Source organism: Hyla sarda, chromosome 11 (genome assembly GCF_029499605.1).
Source record: "Hyla sarda isolate aHylSar1 chromosome 11, aHylSar1.hap1, whole genome shotgun sequence".
Taxonomy (NCBI): Eukaryota; Metazoa; Chordata; class Amphibia; order Anura; family Hylidae; genus Hyla; species Hyla sarda.
Genome location: NC_079199.1, coordinates 29838202 through 29865366, shown reverse-complemented (window position 1 = coordinate 29865366; position 27165 = coordinate 29838202). Strand labels below are relative to the sequence as shown.

General features: G+C 40.8%; 1 protein-coding gene across 4 annotated transcripts in view; it reads left to right on the top strand.

The window, feature by feature from the left end:
* PSEN1 (presenilin 1) overlaps nucleotides 1-24382 on the top strand; it is a 73350-nt gene extending 48968 nt beyond the window's left edge. For all 4 annotated transcript variants that reach the window (XM_056546270.1, XM_056546273.1, XM_056546272.1 and 1 more), the window contains exons 6-12: nucleotides 3635-3702; nucleotides 5865-6085; nucleotides 6776-6874; nucleotides 9479-9565; nucleotides 16167-16340; nucleotides 22018-22136; nucleotides 22910-24382. In XM_056546270.1, coding sequence (XP_056402245.1) covers nucleotides 3635-3702; nucleotides 5865-6085; nucleotides 6776-6874; nucleotides 9479-9565; nucleotides 16167-16340; nucleotides 22018-22136; nucleotides 22910-23065 — 924 coding nt within the window. In that variant the 3' untranslated portion in view covers nucleotides 23066-24382. The remainder of the gene's footprint in view (nucleotides 1-3634; nucleotides 3703-5864; nucleotides 6086-6775; nucleotides 6875-9478; nucleotides 9566-16166; nucleotides 16341-22017; nucleotides 22137-22909) is intronic.
* The last annotated feature ends 2783 nt before the right edge of the window (nucleotides 24383-27165 follow it).

Here is a 27165-nt window from a genome sequence, read left to right as displayed (position 1 = left end):
TATGGGTGGTCACGTGTGTGTGTGTGGGGGGGGGGGGGGGTTGGAATATCAAATATTGGATTGCAGGTCAACATCTCATTACAAGTAGTCTCAGCGCCCTCAGCCCTTTCCGTAAATTGACTGGGGTGTTAATATTTGCACCATTCTTGGAATCTTGTTGAAATAAAAAGGTTATCCATTTCTTTCAATAGACACCTGCAGCCCACAAGAACCTGAAGCTGCACTGAGCACAGTTCTCTGGATTAGCTGATCAAGGTCGGAGTTCTTATATAGGACCCGCACTGATGGCTTAACAGGCTTTAACGTTTGGCAGTTCTTACACAACCCTAATTGAAAAAGGATTTTTCTAACAGTTTTTTCAGGTCTCTGCAAGCTTAATGGAGTATAACTGCATATAAATTATCTTAAAACCTTACAGCATTTGCATCAAAAATTTTGAGTCATGTCTTCACCCTTAGGGCTTCACTGGGTCTGAGAGACTTGTTATGTAAAAATGCTGTAAAACCACTTTACAGAAGGGAAAAAAAAGAATTTGAGGAAAAAAAAACCTTTTCAAAGTTAAATACAGTACATAACAAAAGTAACCACACAGAGATGAGCCTGCAGGAAAAATGCAGCTGAACATTGTAATATGTGCTAAGCCTAAGCCATGTGGGGCGGTGAGTGTAGAGTTGGCTTGGAGCGGTTTCATTTGTCACGTTGATAGCATTTCATCAAAGTGTCTGACAATGTAAGTGACAAGATGAAAATAAGTTAATAAGGAGCCTGTGGATGACCCAGGGGGCATTGCATGATTTCACAATAAGTCTCTTTGTGATCGGATGCAGTGATCCAACAGATGGGTGAATCTACCACCAGCTACATTGCATGAGGTCAACATGATTGTTCCCTGGTAATTAAAGAATTGGGTATGCCTGATTTAAACATACCCAATCCTTTGTTCCCCAAGAATAAAAACCACTGACACAGGTGCCTGACATTGACTTATCATCCTGGTGAACTTACACCTGGTAGGTCAGTGGAAACGTGCAATTTTTTTTTTTTTAGGTAGTGGATAGGGATAGCTGTCTTCTTAACACTTCTTTACTATCTTTTGTGGCCTTTTAGGCTCACCATCTACTCTTGATGCAATGCAGACAGTCTTCTCGTCTGCTCTGATTTCTCAATAACCCCACTTTCTGTGGCAGTCTTTTTATATCTCCTTCCCACTATGCTGGTGTAGAGGGGGGAGATAAAGTCAAGAAGGTGTAGTGGGAGGGAGATAAGAGCTGAGTGATATCCCAGCTAGTGTGTACAGACACCCCTCAGGCTACACCTTCTTGACTTTATCTCCACCCTCTATACCAGCATAGTTGGAGGGAGATAGTTAGCTGAAATCCTAGCTAGAATGTGCAGAAGGTATATGAAGTTTGTTTACTGGATGTACACCAGACAAAGTGGATCGGGGCCATGGGGAGAATAGAGACAGTGTGCAAACTAAATGAGCATGGAAAGTTGACATGGGCAGGTTTACAGTAAGTTTCTTCAATGGGGTCTGATACTGAAATTCGTTGTGAACCGCCCGTGTGAATGTACTCTTAGGGTCAGTTCACACGTTCTTAATTTTTTGCTGCAGCAGATTTTGCTACCCATTAAAGTCAATGGGCAGCAAAGTCTGCTGCAGCAATGAAAAGGATGTTGGACTGATCCTAAGGATTTATTCACATGTACAGTATGCCCAAGCATCTGGGTAGCAATGTGAGCCCTAGCCTAAGAGGTGTTAAATAATTTAAATTCCTAAACAGTCTACATTACAATAGCGTCCGCCATGTGACCCCTGCTATAGTCTTATTTTTTTGGTCTACTTATGTCCATGTGTCTGTATCTCTGAAATCTGCCAATAATTTACTTTTGACAAGTGATAAGCCTGACATGCTCGCAGTAAAAATGCAAAGCATCCTCCTGTTTGTTTTAGGTATTTCAGACTCCGGACACTTGTTACTCAAAGTCCTGAACATCAGACGATGATAAATTGTTCCAGAAACTTTATTCAGCAATCGTGACAAATGTGTTCTTGTGTAACAATTTGTAATGTCACAGAGCATAGAGGTTAGGTATGGTGATAATTTATAGATCTGCTACTTTGTAGTACAATAATACCATTGTTTGAGAACATTTACAGGATAGAAATATAGTTGGACATCACACACAGATAAAATCTATCTTTATATCTTCACATGTAAATGTAACAAGCATGAGAAAAAATATTTACCGCTTATCTTATACCTGATTAACCCCTTCATGACCCAGCAAATTTTGATTTCTGGCTCATGTTCTGGCTATGGGACCACTAGACACCAGGGAATAGTGGCATTTAGTGTTTAAATGCTGTGATCTGTATAGATCACGATATTTAACCAGTTAAATGACGGACCTCGGCGCGATCGCAAAGTCCGTCATTACCGGCAGATGTCAGTTGCTGATAGCAGCGGACATCTCCTGGTCATGACGCGGACCCGACCCACAGGCCCCCGTCATGTCCGCCAACCCAACCCATGATGTACATGTATTTCATGGGTCGAGAATGGGTTAACAATTTTATCGGTTCAATCACTTATAACAGAAGGACTGGTCGGGTAAGGCCGCATTCGCATCACAATCCTTTGCAATAATCTGTCAAATCAAACTGCACCATACCAATGTATAGTCCAGTTCCCAAGCTGACTTTAATGAACTGAGCATAGTCTTACAGTGACTATGTTCAGTCTGATTCCTGAATGTGTCCCATTTCTGTCCAGTGATTGAGGTCACTATTAGTGTATATTCACATGTACAGTATCATACGCAGTATTTGAAGCTGCAGAGATCAATGTTACTTAAAGGAAATCTGTCATCAGTGTCACCTGCACTAACCTATCGGTACAGACCGATAGTGCAGGTGACACTAATGACAATGATATTTACCTGGTCCATTCCATGCTGTGGTATTCCCGCAATCTTTTGCTGTATCTTCCATTCTGGGGCCAACTTGGAGCATGGGCGGAGCTTAAGGACATCAACACTGCTGCTTCTCTATGTTTGCTAGCAAACAGGAGCAGTGACGTCATTTAACTGTCCCCATGCTCCAAGTCGGCCCCGGAGCAGAAGATATGGCGCAAGAACCACAGCACGCAATGAGACCAGGTAAGTATCATTATGAGTGTCACCTGCATTACCTGTTTGTACCGACAGGCTAGTAAAGGTCACACTGACAGATTTCCTTTAAAAGACTGAACACAGATTCTAATTCTGTGCATCAAATACGCGCAGGATACGGTACCTGTGAATAGACTCATAGTCAACATCTGGACCAATAGTCAATTAAGTCATCCTTTACATCATATTGAGGCATCATAATGAGACGGATTCCATGCTTTTACATGATATTTTTAAGATTAATTTTCCCACAAGCATCCCAATTCCATTCCCAGTTCACCTATTTACTCGGTGTGGATGTGCCCTATAGCCATGACAGTGACCATATAAATATACGTTTCTCAGCTGTCCAGTCATCCCTCACTTGTATAATGTTTGCCAGTACCTTGAGTTTTTTCAGAAGTAATTGTCATTATACAAACCGGCCTAGCTCTCTTATACCTATATGTTGTCTCTGCAGGTCATTCATGGCTGGCTCATCATTTCCTCCTTATTGCTCCTGTTTTTCTTCTCTTTCATCTACTTAGGGTAAGTACAGAATGTAGTCATATGTCTCTCATAGTAGATGGTTCCTAAAGTAAATGGACTTATGACTCTGGGATTAGTCCACAAAGTAATATGGTCTTTCATTATTTAGAATATATAGATAATACGTTTTTTACTTTTCTGTAGAATCATAGAATGTGTCGGCAGATAAGAACCATTCGGCCCATCTAGTCTGCCCAATATTCAGAATATCATGATTAATCCCTGGGCCAGGGTTTCCCAACCAGTGTGTCTCCAGCTGTTGCAAAACTACATCTCCCAGCATGCTGGGAATTGTAGTTTAGCAAAAACTGAAATCACACTGGTTGGAAAAAATACTGCCCTGGCCCTAGCTTATATAAAAAGATAATCTTATGCCTATCCCATTCTTACTAATACTACTTCACTGTATTTGCAGCTACCACTTCAAGTTGTTAAAGGGGTACTCTGCCGAAAAACTTCTTCTCCTCTATCCAAAGGATAGGCCATAAAATGTCTGATCACGGGGGTCCTGGTGCGGGGGTCTCCTCCGCTCTGTGCCGTATGACTGGCGGCTACAGCCGCCATGCCCCCTTCATTCATGTCTATGGAAGGAGGCGTGATGGCTGCGTACTAGCTTTCACACCCCCTCCCATAGACATGAATGGAGGAAACGTGGCGTGACAAAATGTGCATCTTTTGTGGTTCATTCTTAGGTGTATAAATAAATGGAAATTGGGGGGGGGGGGTTCACACTATATGTAAAAAAAAAATATATATCTCTCTCGAGGTGCTTGTGTTGCACGTAACCCTTTGTGCCAAAAAAAGAGGAATATATAAAAATGGAGAATACAGACATATATTTATATATATATATATATATATATATATATATATATATATATATATATAATTTATTATGTACATATCTAATAAATGGCTAGTTGTATATAATAAAAGTCGTGCCAGTCTGCGAAAGTGAAGTCCGCCACAGAGCCGTACATCCATCCCGGAGCTCCCATCTGTACAGCGGTGTGGTGAGTGGTGCAGAGCACCGAACTATGCTACAAACTGTATATTTCTATCAACTAGAACTTCCACAAACTATTTGACTTGCATCATCTCTATGATCTATTACGGATACAGTGTTATATACCAAGTGGCTGTGTACTCACACAATTGACTTTTACACCCATTTTTAATATCAATAATTTTTTGTATTGTTTTTAATGCAATTGAATATATGGAAAGGTCTAGAGCAAGGGCCCTGCTTAGACACCCATTCATTGTACCTTTTATTATATACAACTAGCCATCTATTAGATATGTTCATCTCATTTATATCTAGAGGTCCGTATTCTCAGTTTTTATATATTCATTCTTAGGTGTAGTTTGTGTCTTTGGTCATGGGCTGATTTATGAAAAGTCTCACGGCTGTTAATAAATTTGTGCAATGTAAAAAAAAAAAGTCTTTGTTTTTTTGCCACAGACGTACTTTCCTAAGTATGCGAGTTATTATGCTTTAAATTAAAGGCAATGTACAAAAGGCTCACGTCATAAATTTGTCTAATCTGTCTGTGACTTTTAAAAGTTGCCTATTCTGATAAAAAGAAAAAGTGACATGAAAGGCGCAACTGAGGATAAGTGTTAGGGATTAATATATTGGCATAAGATAAGGTGCAAACTCGAAGTTAGCTTCAAATAAGATAAAAAAAGTGACTTGAACTCAAAATGTCATGGTGACCAGTAATAATTGAGGAGTAGTAAGGGATCAGGGCGGGTGAGTATGGAGTGGAATTTTACAACAAATGATCGTTTTAGCCAATTGATAACATGTTAAACCTGCTTGGTGTCTAATTTGTATGACCACCTTTTTTATTTTTTACACACAATATCACAAGTGTGAGAATAAAGCACAAATTTTTTCCTCTGTTTTTGTGAAGTGTACAATAAGGCAATTAAACCGGCAAGGCCATTATGTACATAGTATATAATTGAAGGTGCAGCCAATGTAGAGAGTAAAATATGAATAATCAATGATCGCCTTTATATACAGCAGACTAGGTCTCTGCTTTCTTGACTTGGTGGTTAGTGGGATGTTGAACTTGGCTCCAGTTTAACATTGATTCATAATGTCAGGTGAAGTTGTGCTTTAAATCCTTTATAATTAATATTCTGCTTTTCAGAGAAGTGTTTAAGACGTATAACGTTGCCATGGATTACATCACTCTTGCCCTGATGATCTGGAATTTTGGAGTGGTGGGAATGATCTGCATTCATTGGAAAGGACCCCTCCTCTTACAACAAGCCTATCTCATTATGATCAGTGCTTTGATGGCTTTGGTGTTCATCAAATACCTTCCTGAATGGACAGCCTGGCTTATTCTTGCAGTTATATCAGTTTATGGTGAGTGTAATATATATCATTTCTGCATTACTGTATAGTTGTGTCTTTGCACTCTGATGCTAAGCTACATAGCAGTAGGAAAGAACTAGAGATCCCAGCTCATGGTCAGAGCTAAAGGGGCACACCATTATTAACCTCTGGACAACCTCTTAATAAACTGATGTGCATTGTGCTCTATATCTGTCATGTTACCCAAGTGTGAGAAAGCTTCATGACGGGGGGGACAGGTGTTTTGTCTGATATTGGAGAGAGATATCCGCCATACTTGTCATAGGGGAGGAACATGACCAGTTCTTTCATGTCTGTGACCCTTCCCTTTTAAGTTTTGTGACTCAATGTTTAACTCTGTTACCTTGCAGCACTGGGGTTCTCTGCTCAAGTCCAACCAGGGACACAGTCTGCATGATCTTTTTTTTATGTTGTTCCCATGTTTGCGTGGGTTACCTCCAGTTATTCAGGTGTTCTCCCACACTCCGAAAGACACAGGGAATTTGTCCTTGGTGTATTTATGTCTAATATAGGGAAATAGAATTGTGTGCTCCATTGAGAACAGGGACTGATGTGTGTGATGGTTATCTGTACAGCGCTATGCACATGCATGCATCAGGAATTTAGTATCGTGAAAGATAGAATATATTAGCATCTAATGTCTGAGATTTATAAAACCTGTTATTTTTTCCATCCTTTTAGATCTTGTTGCGGTTTTGTGTCCAAAGGGACCCCTTCGTATGCTTGTGGAGACCGCTCAGGAGAGAAATGAAACCCTCTTCCCAGCCTTAATCTATTCTTGTATGTATGCCGTATTAAAGGGGATTTCAGTGGATACTTTACAATGGGTTTAAATAAAAAAAAGGCGAAATCCTTATTTACAATCCTCCAGCTAAGTTAACACAGTGTAAAATGAAAACAAAAATAATACAGTAAAATAGCTATGAAACGTGCCATTTTTTGTATCTAATAATACGATCGATTTAAGTTTATGGAAAAGCGGCTTTCAGTGCACACATTGTAAAAAGAAAAAAACCACGCAACACGAACTACTGCTTATCATATGTATTTTTGTTTTGATTTTATACTGTGTAAATGTGGCCTCAAAAGCAACCATTCTGGAGTCATCCTTGTATTGAAGAATTAATTACAACTGCATCAATGGTTATTGAAGATAATCTTTGTAGTATTTGCCCCATGTATTACTTATTTTCTTTTTGTCCTATTATTTAGGGTATATATGGTTTTGCTGTTAGTTGCAGCAGGTTAAACCCATTTTATTGTTAACATACAGTATTTCACATGTAAAAACCTCGCTGCCAGTGACCACATTGTAAAATCGCAGCATTTAACTATAAAATGCATATAGTCTTTCCGCAAGGTCATGGGGTGCGTGGTGCACTACTGCTGCGAGTGAGCCCAGCGTCAGACAAAAATAACTGAAAAAGAATTTGTTAGAGCCATAATGAAGGACTTTGTTTGTTTTTATGTTTATCAAATGTGCGTTGTATATGTAGCACTACTGGTCCATATACAGTACAGTTTTCCCCTATCATTCACATTCAGTACCCTATTATGACTAAGTGATAAAAGAATGGTATATATCTTTGCTAAATTATTTGGACCATTACTCAGTACTTGAAGCACCTTTTGGCAGAGATTCCAGCCTCCTCCAGTCTTCTGAAATGGAACCAATCAGCAGATTTTAGCATATATAACACTTGATAATGCATTATGCTAAAATCATTATCCTTACCATCCCGGGGGGTGGGGGGGAAGTTTTTGCCCCCAGGGATGGTGAAGATTAAGGATTGACCGATTATCGGATTGGCCGATATTATCGGATGATATTCACGATTTTGTTAGTTATCGGTATCGGCATCTAACCTTGCCGATAATGCGTCTTGCCCGTGACACCCGGGCCCGGAGTACGGTGCTGCTGGCTGCTTTTTTGCATCTCCCACACAGCCATGGCAGCCTTGTTAGAGAACCGGAGTGGCTGCCTGGGAGAGGCTCTTTGATCTCCGGCATGGTGCTTCTGCGCTTAGACGTGAGGTCACTGTGTGCCCACCGCCCTGCTCTCTCTCTCTCTCTCTCTCTCGAGAGAGAGCCCCGCTTGCCCTCTGTGGGCAGAGCCCCGCTTGCCCTCTGTGGGCAGAGCCCCGCTTGCCCTCTGTGGGCAGAGCCCCGCTTGCCCTCTGTGGGCAGAGCCCCGCTTGCCCTCTGTGGGCAGAGCCCCGCTTGCCCTCTGTGGGCAGAGCCCCGCTTGCCCTCTGTGGGCAGAGCCCCGCTTGCCCTCTGTGGGCAGAGCCCCGCTTGCCCTCTGTGGGCAGAGCCCCGCTTGCCCTCGGTGGGCAGAGCCCCGCTTGCCCTCGGTGGGCAGAGCCCCGCTTAAAGTCCCTCCCGGCCAGCTCACAAGTAGTCTTTTGCAAACTCCAGGCAGTTATCCTGTATTGAAGCTCAGTCCAAGTGAGGTTTTGGTCACTTCTGTTACCAACGCCCTTCACCCCTGGTTATGTAGTTTGGTGGGCGGCAGCTCTAGGGAGAGTCTCAGTTGTTCCAAACTTCTTCCATTCAAGAATTATGAAGGCCCCTGTGTTCTTGGGAACTTGAAATGCAACAGAATTTTTTTTGTCACCTTCTCTTAATCTGCATTTCTACACAGTCCTCTCTCTAAGGCCTACAGACACTTCTTTCCCCCACTTGGCTTGGTATTTACTCTGATATGCATTATCATCTGTAAGACCTTATATGGACAGGGCTGTGTCTTCCCAAATCATGTACAAACATCTACAAGACAAATGGGAGGCCTCAGCACTTAATTTCAAGTGTCTTGGCAAAGGGTCTGAATACCTATTTCCCGGTAAAATTTAATAAATTAGCAAAAATTTGAAAAGAAAAGTTTTTTGTCATTATGGGGTACTTAGTGCAGAATGATGGGAGGAAAACTTTTGTTTATTTTAGCACAAGGCTGCAACACAGGAATGTAAAAAAAAGAAAGCATCTAAATATTTTCTGAATGCACTGTATAAAGGCGTGTTCTGTGATTTTATAGGTATAGTTGGATGAGTGGACCGATTTTAGTGAATTTGATCAGCTAGGACAGTGGTCCTCAAATACCCCTCACAGGTGATGTTTTCAGGATTTCCTTAGTCTTTCACAGGTGATATGACTGTGGTGATGTCTGATGCACTCACTATAAATATATCACCTGTGAAAGACTAAGGAAATCCTGAAAACATCACCTGTTCGGGGGACTTGAGGACCACACTTGGGGAAACACTGAGCTAGGATATTTAATTAATTTAGTAATTAAATTCATTCCCTGACTTGTTTCACCAAGCCAAAATAAATAAATAAATAAACTTGTGATTTGTAATTACATTTTTATTTTTATATTCTCAGCTACAATGATCTGGCTAGTAAAGATGGCAGATGGAGATCCAGGATTTTCACAGAGTGGATCAAAGAAGACTTCATTAAACCCACAAGGTAGAGGAGGCATTACTGCATGCAGTACATTGTATATGTGCAATTTAAGGTGGATCTTCTAATTCATATGTGCTGATTTTCTTTAACGTGCACACAAACTTTATTTGTTTTGCTCTTCTCTCATTTAAATATAAAAAAGTGACAGATTTTCTAGAACCAGAAATTGGTTTAAATGATCCAACAAGTCTCTGCCTTTTCCTAGTTAGTGTAGACTTGATCAACATGTGCCAGATTTCTTAAGAGGCACCTTTTAAAATAATCGTATGTTAGTCTAAACCTATTTTGAAATAAGGTTATCACATGAAATGAAACCACACTGAATTCTCACCTTCTTTGTCTTGTATACACAGGTTTTGTTGAACACAAGCATTCCCATGTTTTTTATTTTTTGTACCAAACAAACATTAATTGGTGGGGTTAACATTTGCTTAGTTTCATGAGATACATGTATGGTGCTAAAGCTATTGATAGACCGGTTTTCCCAGCACGTAATTTATCATTAGTTGGATGCTTCCTCTGTTTCACGATCTGTTTGTTGATAGTACTTAAACTGTTTAATACACCACCCCTTGATTTAACCAGTTAAGTACACAGGGCGTACAGGTACTCCCCCCGAGTCCTTAAGAACTGAGGGTGTACTTGTACGTCCTGAGTCCTTTTACCGGGGTTTAAACCGTTCTCCCGAGCGGAGAATGCTTCAAACCTCGTGGGTCCTGACTGCTATCAGCAGCAAGGACCCAGGGTTAATGCCGGGCACCGCCGATCGGGCCGATACCTGCCATTAACCCTTTAGATGCCACAATCAAAGTTGATCGCGGCATCTAAAGTGAAAGTAAAACTATCTTGGCAACTCAGCTGAGCTGATTGGGACTATCGCTACAGAATCGCGATGTCCCGATCAGCTTACCGAGCGGCAGGAGGGTCCTCACCTGCCTCCACGTCATCTGATCGGCAATCTACTGCTCCAAGCCTGGCTGGAGCAGCAGAGGGCCGATAACACTGATCAATGCATGCTACGGCATAGTATTGATCGTGTATGCAATCAAAAGATTGCATGGTATAGCTAAAAAAAAAAAAAAAAAATGTGTTAAAATAAAGAGGATACATGTAAATAAATGTCCAAACTATTAAAAAGCTAAACCGCACGGTCTATGGCGTACATGTAAAAAAATACCAAAGTACAAAAGTGTGCATTTTTGTTCACTCCATATACCATACAAATATTATTAAAAAGCAATCAAAAAGTCCCATCAAAACAAATATGGTACCGATAAAAACTACAGACGACAGCCCAAAAAATGAGCCCTCAAATAGCCCCGTACACAGAAAAATTAAAGTTACAGGGGTCAGAAGTTAACAATTTTAAACATACACATTTTGGTGCATGGAGATGTAATTTTTTAAAAGTAGTAAAATAAATAAAACCTACATACATTGGGTATCCCTGTAACCGTATGGACCTACAGAATAAAGATAAGGTGTCATTTTTACCGAAAAGTGCACTGCGTAGAAATGGAAGCCCTAAAAATTTCAAAATTGCTTTTTTGTTTTTTTCTTTAAAAATAATTTTTTATTTTTTTTTTCGCCGCAGTTTGTTTTAAAATAAGTGATGTCCATACAAAGTACAATTGGTGACGCAAAATACAAGCCCTTATATGGGTCTGTAGGTGCAAAATTGAACACGTAATGATTTTTAGAAGATGAGGAGGAAAAAAAAACGAAAGTACAACAATTTTCAGTCCTTAAGGGGTTAAAGCGGTACTCAGGTGGAAAACAACTGGTGCCCGAGAGTTAAACAGATTTGTTAAGTACAATTATTTTTTTTAAATAGAATTAATTATCAGCTGCTGTGTGGTCCAGAGGAAGTTGTGTAGTCCTTTCCAATCTGGCCACAGTGCTCTCTGCTGCCACCTCTGTCCGTGTCAGGAACTGCCCAGAGCAGAAAAGGTTTGCTATGGGGATTTGTTCCTGCTCTGGACAGTTTCTATCCCCATAGCAAACATTTTCTGCTCCGGACAGTTCTTGACATGGACAGAGGTGTCGGCAGAGAGCACTGTGGTCAGGCAGAAAAGAACTTCAAAAAGAACATAACTTCTTTGGAGCATAAGACAGTTGATAAGTACTGGAAGGATTAATATTTTTTAATAGAAGTAATTTACAAATCTGATACACTTCAAGAAGATGAACAGAATGCACTCACCCTTGGAAAAACTTGCTTTTAGAGCTTTATTCCATAAAAGCAAAAGCAGACAACGTACAGCGGGTAGATACAGTGGAGCAACCTTGTGACAACAGACTGTTTCCTGCGCCCAAGCGCACTTCCTTGAGCTGCCGGTACTTTTATGGAATAAAGTTCTTCAAGCAAGTTTTTCCTCGGGTGAGTGCATTCTATTCGTCTTCTTGAAGTGTAATATATTTATGGACTGAGTCTATTTAGAATAGCATCCCCGTATAGGATCCCTCCAGGTGTGACCACGCCATTTAGTTCAGTCGAATGTGGATTGAAGTTAGTGGTGTCGGACTGTTTCTATCTTAATTTACAAATCTGTAACTTTCTGGCATGAGTTGATTTAAAAAAAATTGTTTTCCACCGAAGTACCCCTTTAAGCTTGAAAATAAAACACCTCCTGTGTGGGGTCAGAATGCGGTAGAACTTTTAAAATTGCATTAATAAGTATAGACCTTGCCAAAAAGCAAAAGTCAGTATAAGTCTCTTACATCTCTAAAATGACGCAAAAGGAGCAGTTTGCAGGCTGTACAAAATTGTACAACACTTCAAAGCAAAATATGCAGCGTATATTAATGATACATTTCCCCCATTGTGTTTCAAAACTACTAGACCAGTGTTCCATTAAGTGTGTCTCCAGCTGTTGCAAAACTTTAACTCCCAGCATGCTCGAACAGTCAAATAGTTCCTCAGTCAGTTATCACCCCAATCTCCTGAACAACATGCACACTCATCACAACCAAACATGGAAAGGGAAGCCGCGTCCAGCCAACTAAAAATTACCAAGGCCTGGATTAGAGAAATAAGAATCAATGCAGCTGATACTCTGGTCTGCCAGATTTTCAGTTAACTTTGGGGGGAAAAAGACATAAACTGCAAACAAAACGGTTTCCACCAGGAGACACACACCACATGGCACTTACCATCTTCATGCAACATAAATATATTTTTATTGGCTCTTCATAGCATATATACTGCAGTGTTATGTCTCTCTCCTGGTAGATTATAATGTGCAGCTTAGAATAACACACAGTCCTTAGACACAGTTACTATACAGATTCTCTGAACATTCAGTACTGCAACCATCTACATGTAATCAGGTCTGCTGCACAACCTCTGCCCTGCAAAATTTCAACAAGCGTACCTGGACAGCGTGGCTTCGGCTAGGTGTTGGCTGACATCAGTCAGCAAAGTTACTCGCATGCTTAGTTGCTATCTCGTTAATGTCTTTTTATTTATTTATTTATTGTTTCATAACTTCAACATCAGATGTCCGATCTTATGCAGGTCATATGGACAAAGACCTGTGCTCCATCCTGCCGTGCGTTACGTTTCGGGGCAAACCCCCTTAGTCATGCGCACAGGTAGGACAGGTCAGGTGATAGATATAGGACATAGCAGTATTCCTATTAACTCTTTCATTGCTGGAAATTCAACAATGCTTACACATCACATCAGACCGGACTCTAACAGAAACAGAGGTAAACCTGCTTAATAAAGGACTAGGTTTTGTCCCACTGTAACTTGAAATTTGATCAGAAAATATACTTTTATATTTTCTGCAGAAATATCCGATTAAAGATGTATTTGGCAGAGAGTAACGTAGTAGGACAGTCTCACCAGAATGAGGAAAATTTCTGTAGCTTTGTGTAAAACGTCCACCTTTGTTCCTGAGGTAAGAGTGTCACATGTTGACCCCTTTTATGCAGGTTGTTTCGAAAGAAATCGAGGAAAAATGGGACACTAGTGCATTTGTTAAATCTAACATTACTCCAGAGGAATGTAGTGCTCTCGGTTCTATCTGCAATGACCCCTCCTTGGTGGTGAAGAGGGCAGATAAAGGGGAGGCCATTGTAGTGATAAACTGAGTACTATGTGAATGAAGCCTTAGACCAACTGTCTAATGGCAAAGTATATCTGTAGGTAAAAGGTGACCCCACCTGGTAGTTCAAAAAAGAAATTGATTTTTATATAATTGAAAATATAGAAGTAGGGACTATTTCTGAAAAATTTGGGAAAACTTTGATTTCTCGGTCACACTTTGATGGGGGAACACAGAGATCATGGGTATATGCTCTTGCCACTAGGAGACGCTGACACTAGGAAAAAAATTTGGCTCCTCCCTGGCAGGATATACTCGCCCACTGGCAGTGAGGTAATCAGTTTTAGCTGGTGTCAGTAGGAGGCAAAATACTGGTCTGGGAGCTCCCCAGACCTGGCCCTTTTTAATCATTTTCTAGTAAGGGTTGTTTAGTTATCTTTTTTCCTCCCTTTTGTTTCTCATTTTCAGATTGGGGTTCAGGAGCATTTCGCTACCTGTTCCCCCCCCCCATATGCGACAAAGGGGCATAGACATGGAGCATGTGCTATTAACCCCTTATCATCAACGGCCAGCGCCTGGAGGTTGTACCCTGGGTCCGGGTCCCCCACTGCCCCTGCTTGCCCCACTATCTTAGCCTGGTATGATGTAGCAGGGCCATAAGCTGGTTGAAGCCGTCTGGGTGAGCAAATGAAGACTGTGGGTGAGTATATCATCCCCTCCAACCGTCCACCCGCCCGCCAGACGACAGGCAGCGAGTCCCTATACTTTCTGCGGCCGCTGATTTTCTGTACTTAAGCTTGCCGGATCTCCTCCGGCGCATGCTGGTCAGCGGGATCCATAATGGTGGCAGGTAGCTCCGCCCCCCTTCTCCCTTTGCTCGGTGCTGGAATCTGGAGACTAACTGAGGGTGGCCTCTCCCCCCCTCGCTCAGCGATGTGTTGGGAACGCCGGACAGGAAAAGCCCAGCGCCGCTCATGAACGGAGCTCCGTCCCTCCTCCCACAGCGAGCCCTCCAGGCTTAGGGCTCTGCAGTAGTTGTTTACACTACCAGGGATGTCAGAGGCCGTCTCCCTCCTTTGGTTCAGGGCCATTTCTCCTCCAGCTCAGCAGAAGCCGGTCTAGCCGGGCACCGCTGTCACACACCCCTGGCCTCGGAGCGGCAAGCGCTCCTACAGCACACTGCAGCACATGGCTACTAGTTCTCCCACCTGCGACCAAGGGGGCACAGTGATCAGCAATACGACTGTTGTTCCTTTTTCACCAGCACCTGGAGGTGCACTCGTTCAGCCAGACGGTTGTCTGCACGGTTTCCGATGCAGTCGGTCTCCCATCCCTTGGCTGCCGCCTGCATTACTTGGGTTTCCAGTACCTCACTGCTGGTGGGAGAAATCTGGAAGAGGGTCCCCTCCAGGTACACGGGACTGGCGTGAGTCAGACATTCTTCTGCTTGAGAGGCGCCCATCAGATCGGCCGCACTCCAGTACCCCACTTTCGGTGGGAGGGTTCGCTGAAGTGACTGCGCCGTAAGATGTATTGGATCATTGAGTTAGAATCTTTGACGTAGCACACAGCAGGATGGAGCACAGGTCTTAGTCCATCTGACCTGCATAAGATCGGACATCTGATGTTGAAGTTATCACTACCATTTATAAAGTTTTGAAACAGAAATAAAAAGACATTAACGAGAGAGCAACTGAGCGTATGAGTAACTTTGCTGACTGATGTCAGCCAACACCTAGCCGAAGCCACGCTGTCCAGGTACGCTTGTTGAAAGATTATAATGTGCAAGCTTAAAGACTAGTGGTCTCCAAACTGTGTACCTCCACATGTTGCAAAACTATAACTCCCAGCATGCCTGGACAGGCAAAGGCTGTCTGGGCATGCTGGGACTTGTAGTTTTGCAAACAGCTGGAGGCACACTGTTTGATAAACACTGTACTAGACCATATAAACAGCGACCCATCCATACCTACCTGTCACTTATACATACACTCCTTTTTAATGTCTGAATATTCTAAGAATCATTGCAATAGATTTTTGTAGTTCTCTCCTTTGAAAGGAATTAGCCTGTGGTCACATTCTAGCATGTACTTCATTTATTCAAAGCATGTGGTAAAACAATGGATGCTGTGACCTCTGTTTGAACGGATCTCATGTCTAAAGGTCCCAGAGACCTAAAACATATTCACAAAGATGGAAGCCTTTTCTTTTTCCATGTGATAACATTTATCAGGGATATGAACAATGCTTTTGTTTACAATAAAATTAATACTTTTAGGGTAGGGTCACACGTAACCGATCTGCTGTGTATTTTATGCTGCGGATCCGCCGTGTGACCCGACCTATAGTGTGCCTCCAGCTGTTAACATTTAAATGGGTTGGATATCGTAATACAACTTTGCTCTATTCACTTAATAGGAATGAAGCTGCAATACTGCACACAACCAAATGTGGTGCTATTTTTTGAGGAATTGAGCTTTGTTTTTCTAATCCTTGACTGTTTTAGTAACATCTGTTTATAATCGCTTTTCTTATTCATTGATTTCTTAAAGTTCCAGTAGAGGCAGGTGGTGGTGCAGCTACTTCGGATGACAATGGAGGGTTTGATGCTGAGTGGGATGAACAAATGGATTCCAGGGTTGGCCCAATTGGCTCTACTGCTGAATCCCGAGCGGCTGTGCAAGCTTTACCCAGTAATGCACCTCCAAGTGAAGACCCTGAAGAACGTAAGTGTTTAGCATTTTCTTTTGTGCACACAACTGAGAAACTACAAGTAACATTTAAAAGGCTGCATATTAAGGGATATATCTTAAGAGTCTATATGTCTAGCACCTATATTTCTCTTGCAAATCCCTTCTTTCTATTGCACATTTAGTTGGCCAGTCTGTGCTCTGGAGGGGGATGTGTCCTCATCCGGCATGACTTGGCTTCCTCCTTGAGTCTGTAGTCCTGGGTCTCTTCATTCAATCACTGGTCTCATGCTGCAGTCCGATAGTACAGGAGTGAGCACAGAGGAGTGCTAGTCCTACCATCACTTACTGGACTTTGTCCTATCTTGTTCTTCAGCTGAGACAAAAATGACACTGCAGCCGGGCAGGGTTATGTTCTGGATGGTATGGGGACTCCTAATTGTGTTTGTATATAAGCCATGATTTCTTTAATAAGGAAATACAATTTTCCTATAAGGTATATTAAAAAAGGTTAATATTTTGCCAAGATGTACAACATATAAAATGTTTTTAAATCTGACAGTTCCAATTTAAAGATATTTATCTCTATTGTTGCTCTAAATGGCTTCACCATCTCTGTATTGAAAATGTTATTTTTAACATCGGTTTTCTCTAAAATCCCTGTGCTTGTGGAGCGAGAAGTTTAGAGATCAGTTGGTGTTTCCTATAAAGTGTGCGCTCTCTCCCTTCCTTATTTCATTGCTGTAGCCTTTGTGCTTGATTCCCAGAGTTGGGCCTAGCAGGTTTGTATTGTATATCTTGCGATAAACCATACTTATCATCAGCTTTATGCTGCCCCAAACATGAGCAGTATGAGACAGGCTCCCTTATTTCAACAGTCTATGACTTTGATGCAGTTTTTATAAAGAAATCACGGTTTAAAAACCACATTGGAACAGGGCTTTGTTTCAATGGTTTGACCCCTTCTCACTCCGCCAAGCCTGATAGATCTCTCACTATTTGTGTACAGACAGAAGACAGATAAATAGATAGATAAAAGATGTTTTCAAGTCAAGTAGTGCCAGAAAGTTATACAGATTGGTAAATTATGTATATTTAGAAGTCTTAAGCCTTCCAGTACGTATCAGCTGCTGTATGCTCCAAAGGAAGATGAGTAGATCTTTCGGGTCTGACCACAGTGCTCTCTGCTGCCACCCCTGTCCATGTCAGGCACTGTCCAAAGCAGGAGCAAATACCCATAGCAAATCCCTCCTACTCTGGATGGACAGAGGTGTCAGAAGAGAGCACTGGGAAAACTACACAACTTCCTGTGGAGCATACAGCAGCTGATAAGTACTGGACGGATTAAGATATATATATATACACACAAATCTGTATAACTTTCTGCCACCAGTGGATGTGATTTTAGTTTTTTTTTTTTTTCCTCTGCAGTCCACCTTTTAATGTTCACATCACGTGAACATTAAAAGGTGGACTGCAGAGGAAAAAAAACTAAAATCTTAGGTTTTCTCACTACCTCTTTTCTTCTATAAACATTTTAGGCATTGGATCCTTACTTGGTTGTATAGATATTGAACTGATCTGATGGGAAACATGCGTATTCTCCATTTTGCCATATAACACAGTGACTACTCATTCACCATAGAGATTCTGCAGTGTTTCTGAAGTCTACTGACATATATAAAATTAAATACTTTGACTTCCTATTAGTATGATGTAGTTACTCTCTTGGTCAAGCACTGGGGAAGATATCTGTAAGGCCTGTATACCACACCTGACTTTGCTGCGTAGCAGAACTGTCTAATATGATTAGTGCTCCCAGGCATGTGCTTGTATAGGACACAATTTTTTTTTTATCATAACTTTTTCCTATAGGCAATGTAATGTGAGTCTTTATGGGTTGTCTCATAGCCCCTAGCACATTTCACAGGAATGTGCAGAAGTTCTGAGTGAACGCAACGCAGCCGCTCTGTGAGCAAGATAGACAAATACCATATATGGCTGATATGTTTATGACTAAAGAACAGCTTAGGGGCTATACATTATACATTCTTTAATGTTAAGCATAATGTACTCAATATGTTGTCTGCTTTCCCTCAGCTGCACTTAGGTGGCAGTTTTTGCAAAGTCTATGACCTTGATTGTACATTTTTATATATTTTTTTTTCTTTTTTTTTTTTTCTCTTTAAAACCTCAGATGTATACAAATGTGTTTAAGCTCTAGTTGTGGAGCCATTTTAAAAACAATTTTCAAGATGTATTTAAATAGTCCTTAGTAAGACATTGGAGAACATTACGTCTTGCTATGTAGATTTTCCAGTTGACTCTAAGGTCCAGACTGGCATCGAGTGGCCGAACAGATCCAAAGGAGAATACAAAATAACCTGCATCATTGAAGCTTGTGACAGTAACAAAACCGCAGCTTTAGAGTGTACCTGTCACTGAAGCAAATAGTGACATGTGAGAAGTCTTGATTGGTGGTGTCCAGGTGCTGAGACCCTCACAGATCGATGGCCTGAAGAGGCAGAAGTGTTGAGCTGAGGGCTGTGTCTTTGTTTCTGCTCAACTCTCCTTGTATAGTTGAGCCAGCGCTATACGGATTCAATGAAAGGCTTAGACTTTCTGAAAGTTTGTATACGGCTGGCTCAGCTTTCCTATAAGAGCCGGGCAGAAACTAAGACGCACCGCACTCAGCCTGGCACATCTGCTGCTTCGTTCTAACGGTTGTCAAATGTCTCGCCGCCAAATCTCTGACCAATCACACATTGTTGTATCACTATGACTTTAATAGAGTGCAGTTTTCTTATGTTTCCCTCAAAGTGACTCTAAAATTTTATATTTGATATCCCATATTGGGCAGGGTTCGACATATCACAGGCGCCAGGTACTAGGCCTTGGTGCAGGCCCTGAGTCGACAATTAATACAGCCTGCTTAATTAAGCAATAGAGTGCCGATCATAGAGATCAGTGTAATGCAAAAGCTTATGATGTATCTTTTTTATGTATTGGTTTTGTTTTTGATCAGGTAATTTAGTATTTTTTTTTGTGAGAATATAATTAATTGTCGTGTTTTTTTTTTTACTATAATATATGTTCTATCCATTATTATTACTAATAAGTACTTGAGTACATCATTTGAGATAATCCATATACCTTCTCTGTTGTAGTAGCTTCTAGTTGTCAGACATTTTCTAGAATAATATATATATCCAAAAATATTGCAGCACTGTATGTAATTGGCCCCAGCGTCCTGAACTTCTTGATACAAGTCCTTTTAGATAGAAAATCCAGCAATGGTGCAGCAATCAAAAATATGTGAATTTATTTCTGTCACATCAAACAAGCAACGTTTCTGCTCCTATGGAGCCACTTTCAAGCTTGAAAAATGGTTCCATAGGGGCAGAAACGTTGCTTGTTTGATGTGACAGAAATAAATTCACCTATTTTTTTTTTTTTTTTGACTGCTGCGCCATTGCTGGTGTGTGTGTGTGTGTGTATATGTATATGTATATATATAGATATATATATATATATATATATATATATATATCTATATGGTATATATATGTTGCCCTGTATGAAGTTGTCCTAACTATGAAATTATATTAATAATTCCAAACAGCAACATTTTTTTTTTTTTATTATTACATCAAGTCATAGAAGATTTTCATGAAAAAATGGTACTGATAAAAACTACAGCTCATGGGGAAAAAAGTACAAAAACCTTGCTCCTGGATCAAAAATAAATTTGTCAAGCCCAGGTATTACGAGGTGTTATCTGAGATTTGTAATACCATATTACGAGAATTATAATTGTGTTCACATAGTAAATTGAGTAATAGGCCCGTGTGCACAGAATGTTATGTTACTTTTGTGACCTATTACTTAATTCCTGGGAGTTTGTCAGTGGGCCAAATAGGCTTTTCGATTTCCACCCTTCCCTCTTTACTATAACTTGGCAGACGGCAAAGTAAAGTGACCTTTCATACTGTTAAAGACACAGCCTGCGGCTTTGTATGTATCCCTTCTATTTACTCATCACAGAAGTGTAAAAATAAAATGGTTTCACTGTCCACCTCTGCTGTAGGCTTTTTCCCATTGCTGGAAAATAGCCAATGATTCTTCCAGGTTCTTCCATTCATTCAGGATTTAGTTTTATCCTGGATATTGCAGCTCTAACCAGTAAAGGTCCCCACAAATAGTACATGGCAAGGAGTTGATGTCACCTGCACAAAGATGTAAAGTAGTACTCTGCCCCTAGACATCTTATATCAAAGGATAGGGGATAAGATGTCTAATTGCGTGGGGTCTGACCGATGGGATACCCAGTGATCCCCTGCTGGAAGCTTGGAGTTCTCGTGTTCGTGATGTACTAGCCATCACGCCTCCCATAGACATTAATAGAGTGGGCATGACTGCTGTGGTCGACCGTCATCTGGCACGGAGCAATGCAGTGCACCCAATGACTTTGGTGTTGGGGGGGGGGGGGGGGGGGTTTGGTCCCAGTCATAGTGACGTGGAGTCCCCAGTCACGTGAGCGCAGCACTCACTCGGCAGAGCACATGCGCCAGAAGATTTTCCCCTGCTCCCACTTCATGATTAAATCTTCCAGTGCTAGGATGTGGGGTTGAAGACTGTGAATATTTAAATAGCGGGAGTGGGATTAGGAGGTGACAGAGGGAGACGGAAGCGGACACCCGGGGGCGGCCACTGCTGCCTCCTCCACTGCCGCCTCCTCCACTGTGCAGTTCCCTGAATACAGCATGGGAACTTCAGAAGCTGATATCTCAGGACCTATTGAAGCAATTTAAGTAAGTGACCCCTCTATGGAATCCTGGTCACCACTGTATTGGGTTTAGTGTGGGTGAACAGGCTGACAGTTTTCCTTTTAACATATAGAGGAGATGAGCAAATTGTGTAAATTAGTCACCTTGGCTGATTTCTATCCTGCCAGTAGGCACTAGAGATGAGCGAACTTACAGTAAATTGGATTCGTCACGAACTTCTCGGCTCGGCAGTTGATGCCTTATCCTGCATAAATGAGTTCAGCTTTCAGGTGCTCCGGTGGGCTGGAAAAGGTGGATACAGTCCTAGGAAAGAGTCTCCAGCCACTGGAGCACCTGAAAGCTGAACTAATTTATGCAGGATAAGTCATCAACTGCCGAGCCGAGAAGTTTGTGACGAATCAAATTTACTGTAAGTTCGCTCATCTCTAGTAGGCACCAATGCCCTGTTGTCATATTGCCGGCCCGCCCTTTATTGAATGCAGACTAGAAATAACTGCACACTACAGCAGGATGTCTTATCATTATAAAACTGAAACTTTTATCTGTATATTCACACTCGGCTATGCCTGAAATACTTTTCTAACCTTCAAATGCACTTTACTTTATGATTTGCCTTGGTCTTCTGGCAGCCCATAGAGTGACATCTGTTTAGAGCTGACAATCTCCCTACAATGTCTGTGTTGTTCGGTGTGAGTGTGCAGCTGCAGACTTGGCAGTGTCATGATAAAACACACTTGTGAAAGTAACATTTCCTCCTAGGAACTATAAAGCAAATACAGTAAGAGGACCATTTCTGTCACCACTGCATACTATTAGAATAGGTATTATTTCGGGCTGATTGAAATTCCAAATTTTGTTCTAACTTGTTATTGATGTGTTCTTTTAAAGATGATGTGTTATTTTTTTTTTTTTTTTTTTTTTTGTAGGGGGTGTGAAACTTGGGCTTGGAGACTTCATATTTTACAGTGTCCTTGTAGGAAAAGCTTCAGCCACAGCCAGTGGAGATTGGAATACGACCCTGGCTTGTTTTGTTGCCATATTGATTGTAAGTAACACATACAAGTCTTTAACTTTTTTTTTTTCTTTTGCATAACACATGCACCCTTGTTGATTCTCATTCGAACAGTGGTGTACATACTACATAGGCCAGTGTCCTCCAGCTGTCTCCAAACTACAACCCCCAGCATGCCCAGACAGCCTTCAGCCGCTGGGGACCCCCGTGATCTCCCTGCTGCACCCGGCGTTCGTTTAGAGCAGCGCCAGAGGCTTGTGATGTCATGGCCATGCCCCCTCAATGCAAGTCTATGAGCGGGGCGCCCCCTCCCATAGACTTGCATTGAGGGGGCATGGCCATGACGTCATGAGCGGGGTGTGACCGTGACATCACAAGCCTCCACCTCACATCACCAGTCATCCAGCACGGAGCCAAGTTCGCTCCGTGCACCGGATGTCTGGGATGCCGCAGCAGAGATCGTGGAGGGTCCCCAGCAGCAGAACGCCCGCGATCAGACCTCTTATCCCCTATCCTTTAGATAGGAAATAAGATGTCTAGGGGCAGAGTACCCCTTTTATCCATTACCGCCCGCTCCAGCAACATTGTGTATCCAATCCCACCCGCTCCTGCAAACCTTTTGGCAATGCTTTTCGAGATAGACACCCCTGTACCATTTCATCATCCCCTTGTGCCATTTCTTCAGTTCTATATGGCTAATACCACTGACCAGTCATTCCATGATACTTTTCAGAACACTACTAACTGGCAAAAGACGATTGGTTTATTGCATACTGTACATTGTAATAATAATGCTGTTTTTACAGGGCCTGTGCCTTACTCTTCTACTTCTTGCCATCTTCAAGAAGGCATTGCCTGCACTTCCCATCTCCATCACATTTGGACTTGTATTCTATTTTGCTACAGACAACTTAGTGCGGCCTTTTATGGATCAGTTGGCATCGCATCAATTTTATATTTAACCTCGGGACAACTTTTTTTTTTTTTTCTGTATTGGACTTTTGTTTCCGTCAACGTGACTGTTCATGGTTACATACAAGAAAAGCTCATTGCTTTTCAGATTGTTTCTTTTCCCAAATCGAAAGGTTTGAGTATTTTACTCCCTTAGTGCTGAGGAAGAATCAAACCTGTGTACTGTTTGTATGATTGTTTTTTGGACAGTTTCCAGTCATCAAACCAAGAGCTATGATGGTCGAAGGTTTACAAAATGATGACATTCCTTTACCAGCAAAAAAAAAAGTCTATTTACGTGACACAAGATCCTTTCGCATGTGCTGTTCCAAAAGTGGAAAACTTCTTCAACCTCAAGATAAGAGAAGACCTTAGGATGGTAAAATGGTGTGAATATTATCGAGGATGTTTAATTTTTTATTTCCACACCGAAGTACAAAATGCCAAGCAGAGAGGGCATTTGTGGCCAGAATTCCAAAAAAGTGAGCAGTGCAAATACTTATAATGGAAGCAATACTCTCTAGAACAAATGTGATCTTCCTATAATATAACACTATTGGGAAAATGCCAATACTATAAAGAAAACCCGTCTCAACTTTTTTTTTTTTTTTTTTTCATGAAATAACAATATAAAAAAAAAATTCTGGGAGTAAATGCTATACAGTCGGCGCTGACATTAAACACTTGTAGAAATTTTGTTCTATTTTACTTTCCTACAAGGGAGATGTCATATTACAGCACAGCAGGGGAAAAAATAATAATAAAGTATGCTTTTGTTTCTTTTGTATTCTATAATTATTGTAGTGTTTTTAATATTTTTTTATTTTTTATTGTACTGTTCATTGAAGCATTGTCACTACTGAAATCTTTGATAGAGGATTTGTTACACAGAAAGCTGAAAGCTATGACTGCATCAGGGAGATGGGGGATTGTAAATGTTGACCGGATCTCGGATCATCCCTTCCTGTCGCAGATGTCTTCTGGGGGAGCGGTTTGTTTTGTAGACTCACAATGGTGATACTCTACTTATTTCACTCTAAAGTCTCCCAAAACTATACTGTTTATCATGTTTTTTGTTTTTTTTTAATTAAAATTAAGTTGTCTACTTTAAGAAATGTCACACTGGAGAATATTAATGGCAGCCATTAAATATTATTTTACAAAGGGAAAATGTTATAAAAAAATATCATTTTGATCTGTTTCCATGAGATTATACCTATTAAGATGAAATCACTGTTTAAACCACCACTGTATGTGTAGAGCAGGTGCTTTAATGATACTTGTTGCCCCTTTTACCTATTAGACCTAATTAGAGATGAGCGAATTTACAGTAAATTCGATTCGTGACGAACTTCTCGGCTCGGCAGTTGATGACTTTTCCTGCATAAATGAGTTCAGCTTTCAGGTGCTCCCGTGGGCTGGAAAAGGTGGATACAGTCCTAGGAGACTCTTTCCTAGGACTGTATCCACCTTTTCCAGCCCACCGGAGCACCTGAAAGCTGAACTAATTTATGCAGGATAAGTCATCAACTGCCGAGCCGAGAAGTTTGTGACAAATCGAATTTACTGTAAGTTCACTCATCTCTAGACCTAATGTATATGGTTTAGGGGAAGAAATATGGGAGCATATGTTAACATTTATAAGCGAAGTATGGCGTTATAAAAGTTTGTGGACCTCCTTTCTAATCTAGATTATCATAATGATTGTAATTCTATGATTTAGCAGTATCTTGTAGGATCATAGCCTTTGGGGTACTATGTATATTATTTATTTGAGCAGTTGGTACTTGGCTTAGGAACATCAAAAAACATGTTGGACATGGGGGACATGTTGTTGGTATGGGGAACACTGTGGATCGGTCAGGGAACGTTCTATGGAGGAGGGACACTGTATGGTGGGCAATTTTTTGCATTTGGCTCCTGTACTTTCTAACTACATCCCTGGTTGCAAAATGTATTTACAAATAAAGGGGTTATCCAGGAAAAACTTTTATATATATATATATATATATATATATATATATATATATACCATATATCAACTGGCTACAGAAAGATAAACAGATTTGTAAATTACTTCTATAAAAAAATCTTAATCCTTTCAGTACTTATGAGCTGCTGAAGTTGAGTTGTTTTCTGTCTAAGTGCTCTCTGTTGACACGTGTCTCGGGAATAGCTCAGTTTAAAAGCAAATCCCCATAGCAAACCTCTTCTACTCTGTGCAGTTCCCGAGACAAGCAGAGATGTCAGCAGAGAGCACTGTTGCCAGACAGAAAACAACAACTCAACTTCAACAGCTGATAATTATTGAAAGGATTAAGATTTTTCAATTAAAGTAATTTAACTTTTGACATGTTCTTGGGAGATGTCAAAAGTCTTGATCAGTCAGGATCTAGAAATGGAAGCATAGAAATGTGTTGTCAGATAAGAACCATTTGGTCCATCTAGTCTGCCCAATAATCTTAATCCTATCAATAGTCCCTGGCCCTATCTTATATGAAGTATAGCCTCATACCTATCTCTATCTTATATGAAGGATAGCCTCATACCGATCTCTATCTTGTATGAAGGATAGCCTCATACCTATCTCTATCTTATATGAAGGATAGCCTCATACCTATCTCTATCTTATATGAAGGATAGCCTCATACCTATCTCTATCTTGTATGAAGGATAGCATTATACCTATCTCTATCTTATATGAAGGATAGCATTATACCTATCTCTATCTTATATGAAGGATAGCCTCATACCGATCTCTATCTTGTATGAAGGATAGCCTCATACCGATCTCTATCTTGTATGAAGGATAGCCTCATACCGATCTCTATCTTATATGAAGGATAGCCTCATACCTATCTCTATCTTATATGAAGGATAGCCTCATACCTATCTCTATCTTATATGAAGGATAGCCTCATACCTATCTCTATCTTGTATGAAGGATAGCATTATACCTATCTCTATCTTATATGAAGGATAGCCTCATACCGATCTCTATCTTATATGAAGGATAGCCTTATGCCTATCTCTATCTTATATGAAGGATAGCCTCATACCGATCTCTATCTTGTATGAAGGATAGCCTCATACCTATCTCTATCTTATATGAAGGATAGCCTCATACCTATCTCTATCTTATATGAAGGATAGCCTCATACCTATCTCTATCTTGTATGAAGGATAGCATTATACCTATCTCTATCTTATATGAAGGATAGCATTATACCTATCTCTATCTTATATGAAGGATAGCCTCATACCGATCTCTATCTTGTATGAAGGATAGCCTTATACCGATCTCTATCTTGTATGAAGGATAGCCTCATACCGATCTCTATCTTATATGAAGGATAGCCTCATACCTATCTCTATCTTATATGAAGGATAGCCTCATACCTATCTCTATCTTATATGAAGGATAGCCTCATATCTATCTCTATCTTGTATGAAGGATAGCATTATACCTATCTCTATCTTATATGAAGGATAGCCTCATACCGATCTCTATCTTGTATGAAGGATAGCCTCATACCGATCTCTATCTTGTATGAAGGATAGCCTCATACCGATCTCTATCTTATATGAAGGATAGCCTCATACCTATCTCTATCTTGTATGAAGGATAGCATTATACCTATCTCTATCTTATATGAAGGATAGCCTCATACCGATCTCTATCTTGTATGAAGGATAGCCTCATACCGATCTCTATCTTGTATGAAGGATAGCCTCATACCGATCTCTATCTTATATGAAGGATAGCCTCATACCTATCTCTATCTTATATGAAGGATAGCCTCATACCTATCTCTATCTTATATGAAGGATAGCATTATACCTATCTCTATCTTATATGAAGGATAGCCTCATACCGATCTCTATCTTATATGAAGGATAGCCTCATACCTATCTCTATCTTATATGAAGGATAGCCTCATACCTATCTCTATCTTATATGAAGGATAGCATTATACCGATCTCTATCTTGTATGAAGGATAGCCTTATGCCTTTCCCATGCATGCTTAAACTCCTTCACTGTATTTACAGCTATCCCTTCTGATTCTACTGCAGAAACCTTACCCCTCTAATATAAAACAATGTCCTCTT